General features: G+C 38.1%; 1 protein-coding gene across 2 annotated transcripts; it reads right to left on the bottom strand.

Annotated features, from left to right (window-relative positions):
* Window positions 1-2,272: 2,272 nt before the first annotated feature.
* Window positions 2,273-6,065, bottom strand: LOC308110597 (uncharacterized protein). 2 transcript variants are annotated; one of them, XM_080464990.1, is made up of 6 exons: window positions 5,989-6,065; window positions 5,567-5,890; window positions 5,095-5,463; window positions 3,649-3,768; window positions 3,510-3,574; window positions 2,273-3,423 (listed from the first exon to the last, which is right to left on the bottom strand). In XM_080464990.1, the coding sequence occupies exons 1-6, from the start codon at window positions 6,041-6,043 to the stop codon at window positions 3,295-3,297; spliced, it is 1,062 nt and encodes a 353-aa protein (XP_080321116.1). In that variant the 5' UTR covers window positions 6,044-6,065; the 3' UTR covers window positions 2,273-3,294. The 2 variants fall into 2 exon arrangements, with proteins under 2 accessions (XP_080321116.1, XP_080321117.1); XM_080464991.1 differs by having other exon boundaries at window positions 2,419-3,423; window positions 3,510-3,571; window positions 5,989-6,060.
* Window positions 6,066-7,166: the final 1,101 nt, after the last annotated feature.

Consider the following 7,166-nt stretch of genomic DNA (forward strand, 5'->3'; position numbering starts at 1 on the left):
TGATCTTTAGACGATTGATGTTTTACACTGTATTTGTCCATGCAATGTTCAGGTGGCAATTGTATGATAATGCAGCTGTTTTTGTTTCCTCCTCAGGTTTGATTGAAGCCCTTGACACCAAACATGTTTCTCTGACTGAGGTTGAAGCTGGTGATGGTTTGACGCTGACATGTACAGTCCCTAAAGATGACTCCGTATTGAGTTACTGGCAGAAAATGAAATGAGGGCATTTAGTCGAGAAAGTTTTGTTGGCAGCTTTCGAGAACTTCAAACCATTTGGGCCATTTAACAACTCAAGATATGTTTCTGAACGTGTCGGTCATGTTTATTCTCTGAAAATCAGAAAGGTGAGCAAAGAAGATGAAGCAACATATTTCTGTCAAGCAGGATTCGGAGAGAGATTCATTTCTGGCACACTGGTCGCTGTGAATGGTAAAATATAACTAATCAATTCACAATAATCTGCTCAACATACACTGATGAGCCATAATATTATGATCACCGATGGGTGGAGTGACTATCTTGTTATGGCGCAGAGTTGACTATATTCAGGATGCACTTTGTTATAAAGAACAGAAGTGTGTGTGACTTTGATAATGTGGAAAAGAGGGAAGTTAAAACATTGAAAGGACATCAGATAAATGCAATAAATAATTGTGGAACTATTTCAATTCAAACAAAGCTTTATTAACAACTTCAAGTTTTGTAAAAAAAACAATTAAATCAAATTATATAATGTAGACAAAAATACTTGATTTACAAGACAATGTTTCAAGTAAAATCACATTGTTTTTGTATTTTCATTCCAGATTTGTTTCACCGTTATTTGGCAGAAATGCTGAAAACAAAGTAGTTTTCCTGTGGGGCCACTAGTAGGTGCTGTTACTTGTTTTATTTAATTTTACTTGCAGTCTCCGTTTGGCTTTGGGAGCACCTGTGTACATAATATCGAGAAGGTGGACATAATGTTATGGCTGATTAGTGTACCTCATGTCAAATCATAAAGCAATTCTTGATCTTAAACACACAAGTCATAGAATCTTTTTAAAGAACTAATCACACAGCTCCTGAATGCCAGAGGAAAGCTGTTAATGTCCAGCCGGGTGGCTTGGTGACTCTGCAGTGCTCACTTCACTCCACCTGCAATGGAAACCTGCAACATGTCCAAGTGAAGGCAGGGTGCTCTGGTTCAGAGCCGGGTCCGAGTCCCGTCGAGGCTTCATTTACACCGACAGCATCACCAGTGGTGAAGACGAGGAGCGGAGACGTGTCTCCCGTCTGTCTAAAACCATCCAGGGCTCCTCTGACGCTGGGATCTACTACTGTGCAGCGGTGGCATGTGGACACATCCTGTTTGGAGAAGGAACTAACGTGGGGACAAGTACGTCCAGTTTTCAGATTTTATTTTAAAAGTCTCCAGTAAAACATGCTCAGCTGTGTGTTTTCCTGCTCCACAAACACTGAGTCTTCAGATTAATGAAAATATGCTGATTTGGGCAAAATGAGACATCAAATTCTACAATCAATTACTTGTTTTCATGAATGGCTGAACAACAGTTTTATACCACCGGGCAAAACCCTGGAGATTTAAATCAGTCCCACCAGAATGACTTTGAAGTGAAACCTTCAGAGGAAGGATGATACTTTGCACTGCTTTGTACTCATATGTTTCACTCTCTGATTGATTGATTGATCCATTTTTATTCCGCAGGGATCAGCCCTTCTGCCCAGCAACACAGAATTGCAGAACACAGATGGTTGGATAACAGAAGAAATATCTGCTTTTGTTTTTCTGCTTCAGGACCAGAGTTGGATCCCGTCGTCATTGTGCTCGGAACCCTGTTGGCTCTGTGCTTGATTGTTATTGCAATCCTTATTTTCTCAAAACACTGAGCATTGAAAGCATTTTGGAAGGAAAAAAGACGCCACAGATGATTGGGATCTGCACCTCGGTCCAATATTGGGACTCTTTTCCTGTCAGATTAATACTTAGAAAAAGTAGTTGTGGTCAAATATAACTGAAGGTCTGGAATTCAATCAATAAAATCCATGGATTCAGGCTAACGCAGCAAGCTTTGTAATTTTACAGTAGAATTCTGGATCCTGCTATTTTTGGACTTGTAGTGTAAACATGAAGTATTGAACTCATTTATTAAAAGCTTTTTGAAACCACAAAGACATGTGTGTGTGTGCACATAATTTATCTCCATGTAAGAATTTTGTTATTCTGCTTCATAGTCACCTTTATAAATTCAGGAATAGTAATACCACAGCTCTGTAAGTTTATTTTATTGTTTTATAACAACCACCTCTGTCAACAAAACAAAGATTGATTCAATGGAGCAATAACTTTCACCTCAATAAACTGTCCTGACGTCAACGTCAGCAACTGTCAGAAAATAATAAAGCATGACATATAGCTACAGATACACTTTATTTCACACTGAATTTAACAAGTTTCAACAAATATTAAAGGCAACGTGATGAATTAATATGAAGCTGGTTTCAAATGACGGAGCAGGATGTGAACTTAAGATGATGAACACATGAACAACTTTATCAAGATGCGACCAACAAATACAAAAGAAAATAATGCCAGGTGTTGACTTTCTAATAATAGCAAGAGTCTGGACAGCAGCATCGCTCCTCTCTCTCTCCAACGTGTTTCCATCTCTTCCTCCACCTCTGCTGGTCTTTATCATCGTAAAAACAAGCAGAATAAATCCCCAAGTCAGTTTTAAAGATATATTGGCAGTGACAACTTAACTACTTTGACTTTGAGATCCAGGCTCGACATATTAGAAATTGCCATCCATCCCTCCCTCCATCCATCCCTCCCTCCATCCATTACACCCTGGACAAAGTGTGATATCAAACCAAATATTTCCTGACGTTTACATTGTGACAGAAACTTAATTTTTCAAATGTAGGCTCCACATACACATTTCTGCAAAGATTATTTATTCATGACACAATATTCAGGAAAGAAAAAGGTAAAAAAAAAAAAAAACATTCCACAGTTGAAGACAACGTACAAGAAACAAAGTAAGTTGATATTGTTCTTGATGTCCTGAAGATTAAACATCAGCTCAACATTATTTTAATAAAACTTTATAAACAACCACAGCCTTAACAAAGTGCTGTAAAGAATCATAAATAGAAGGAGAGCTAAGAATGTCCGCCTGTGTCTCATAATAAAAAAGACACACTGAAAGCTGTAACATGATTTCCCACATTGTACATTTGACCGTTCAGGCAAGAAGCTTGACAACAATCAGAACCTTCAGCACCTTGTTACTCCTGATTCCTGACTTCAGCATAGAAGCTCTGATCTTCAGCAGAATTGGCGTCTCTCCTTTCACTGCGGCTTTGTTTCTTCTTTGTGAAATTTGCCACGGAATATACCAAGCCTTCTTCATTCGTCTGGGGATACATGTGATAGCGTGACTAAAAGGCAGGTGCAAACATAAACAGAGAAAGACAACATTTCTTCTTTGAAACAAACCTACTTGATTACTTTGCTGATGAACGGCCGATATTCCAACATCTTCTTGTGGGGCAGCAGCAGCAGCTGCTGATATTGAGAGAATAATAATCAGCTGGGAATCACTCTAGACTATAAGTTTAATATATTATTTATTGACTGACCTTTAAAACATTCATACTTGTTCTTTTTCATGGTATGAAGCAGTAAGATGATGACAATCAAACTCAGAGCCAAAGCTGCAGACAGCAGGGCCACGGCTGCAGAGGCGCTTTTGTTCATGACTGAAATGACAAAAAGTACCAAACAGAAGTTTATGACCAGCAGAGGAATATCCAAACATCTTCCATCTGTTTTCTACGCTCTTGGTGGAACAAACCCCATCCAACTGACGAGAGAGGTTAGATACCCAGCACAGGTCATCAGCCCATCATAAGGCAAACACTCGGAAACAATCACACCAAAGTCTCATCCACACCTACAGACATCAAAAGACACCAATAACCTCGAATGCTCTTTAAGACTGATTAATGGATTAACCTTCATGAATGATGAGAAGCCCCGTGAGAGAATATGCAAATGTTACACAGAACAACCGGACCCTGACCGGGGATAATCCTAACAACAGCTGAAAACACTAACTACCACATAAACATGATGATCAGAAGATGAATAAAATACATTTTTCTAAAGTGGAAAATGTTCAAAAGAACCCATAAAAAGGAATCTAATCTATCTCACATTGTCTGGTCTGAGACATTCAACAACCAACAACTGGCTGTCCTGTTAGAGTCCGATATGGAACACCGACCTGAATTATTATAATCTAAAATGTAGTATAACCTGAAATATAATAATTGGTCAATAATGTAAAAAGATTGAAAAGGAATTTAAATGTGATCTTAATATGTTTAATTCTTATACATTATTTTCTACTGATGATTGGAGAAATGGATTACAGATTATAGAGAACAGAGAACTCTAAATGACTTGGGCAACAGCAATCATACATAAAGACCATAAACTGTATATAGATATATGTATAAACAAATAGTCCAAACTTTTAGAACCCATTCTTTTAGTGTTATTCAGTTTGAAGCACTTCAAATCAAGTTCAAAATGATTACACTATTAGAAGAAAATTATTTTTTGCCTGCTCCATAATGTAATATAATTATTGTTTAAGTTTTGGGCTCATTTATGACCAGTTAATATATTTTGGATTTTATCACAGATTTTTTTAAATTACATTTCGGGCTCAGCACTTTTGTTACATTATCAACCAGTTATTACATTTTGGGTTTTATTACATTTTATCTCATAACAATTTGAGTCGTTACATACGGCGCTCTAACATGCCTGAAGACATTGATGAGCTCGACTTGACTTAACAAGCAACTCAAGGTCCTTTAGACTTAACATAACCACCAGCCCAGACTTGAACAGAGGATATTCCCTGTGTGACTTGTGAAAACTAACTGATATGCCACCATTCCTCATCATGACTCTTTAACTTTGACGACTGAACGTATTAGTTTATGTTCTAAGATTTATCATGTGGGAAAATCACATGGAAAATACTAGGATATATGTGAGAATCAGGTATTTACCTATATTGTCCTTTTCCACTGTCACTCCATTTCTAAATGGTATCTCGCCACATGTCGCCACAGCACAGTAAAATGTCCCGGCATTGGAGGAGTTGATATCCAACCGTGACAGGCGGTGGACACATTTCTGTGGAGGGTCGGCTTCAGGACCCATGTCCCATTCCTCATCACTGTTTCCATGAACATAAACCACACTGGGGTGACTTTTGTTGGATTCAGGAGTGAACCAGAGCACCTTGTGACCAACTGGACATGTTTTGTTCTTCTGGACATCAGAGAGGATTAAAAACTGCAGCTTCACTGAGTTTTCTGCTCCAACCGGATCAGCTCCAAAATACTGAATAATGGCCGTGACTTCAGTCTCTGGTCCTGGGAAATGAGGACAAATAACTTATAAGTGAAAATGCATCACATCAAGAAGAAATATAAACGTGTCCTGATTTTAGTCGGAGTAAATGATTTGCCCATTTACCTTTGATTCTCAGAAGAGTGATATTCCACAATGTTGTTTTCAGTTCAACTACTTCTTCACAGTAGTAAAATGCAGTATCACTCAGCTCTGTTTGGGTAATACGGAGAACAAAGGCTCCAGACTCTTGTTTGGTTTCAGTTCGAGGACGTCTATGAACACCGATGTGATCAAAAGTGTAAGTCGCTCCTAAGACTTCAGGAAAGTTTCCAGGAACAAGTTTCTTCCAGAATAAATATCCTCCTTCTGCAGTCCGTTTGCATTTAAGAGTCACATCTTCTCCGACATTAAGGGTCTTTGTTGTAAAGTCTTGGACGTCTCTGCATCCTGAGAAATAAATATAATATGACACAGTCACAGAAAAAAGTATAAAGAGACAACAACAATTTACGTAAAGTGAGAGTGAAGTTTTCATGCATACTTACGCACAGTTGAGAAAAAAAGAGCCAAACAAAGAGTGAAAACCATTTTCTGTTCCATCAACCTGAGACGGCTGTTAATCTGAATCTGAGTGCAGGACTCGAAAAAGAACCAAACAATGAAATGGGAGGGAACTATTTTAGAAGATTTGATTGGTTTCTACATCTGGCTTTATAGTTTCAACCAAGCAACACAACTGATGGCGTGTGTCAGTGTGAGTCACTTCTATAATTAACCTTCAAGGCAGATGTTTTGTTGTTTCCAATCTGCAAATTTCCAAAATAAACACCTACAGAGATTTTAAAGTGCACTATGAAATAATCACCACAATGTGAGTGAAAGTTAATGTCTGCAGTAATAAGTTGTGTTATTAGCCTTTTGAGTGTATTTAAATATGTCAATGAACCCTTAAATAATAATTCACCGCATTTCATATCACTCTCTTAACCAATATTACATTTATGTGACAATTATAAGTAGTTGAAGAGTTTAAAATGGTTTTTTTTCTTTTCATGAAATGCAAAGTGTGGTCAGTTGCAGATATGAATTCATTTGAAACAAAAACATTTGAAATATTGTTTGGCCTGAACATAATTTGCAGCAGGATATAACAACAAGACAAGATGTCATCTGTAACCTCCAAAGTGAACAATGTCTGAATCAAACATGGGCCACATGCACCTCCCCCACCTTTGAACGAGATAGTTACTTTAGTTACTTTGGAATTTTATGCAGTGGATGCAACTTAATTTGGTTAAACTAAAGATGCTGTCCTTTGACAAATTATGTAAGTGAAAGTTAATATTTTCTGGCACAATATTGCAAGTTCTTCATACATTTGGTTGAAGATGGAAAACAAAATGCCCCTCAAACATTGTAGAGACCGACCACACGAACAACAAAACCGCTTTAATTGGTCCTTATGTTGTCCACAAACCGGGCAAAACATGACTCGGTCGCTTTCTATCTCGGTCCATTAACAAGTTGGATTTACCCTCTCCCGTTATCACTTCCGGGTCACCTCCGGACTTGTGCCCCTTCCTTTCCAGTAGAGATTGTGGCCGTTTTCAAATACTCATACTCGTGTACCCGTGAAACGTCATGAGTGGGAGACCAAGTACTGATCCAATTCTTAGGCCGTTTCTCACCAAGTACACATGGAATACCCAGATGTGTCCTCGCT

Source organism: Lipophrys pholis (assembly GCF_963383615.2).
Source record: "Lipophrys pholis genome assembly, chromosome: 6".
In the NCBI taxonomy this organism is placed as follows: domain Eukaryota; kingdom Metazoa; phylum Chordata; class Actinopteri; order Blenniiformes; family Blenniidae; genus Lipophrys; species Lipophrys pholis.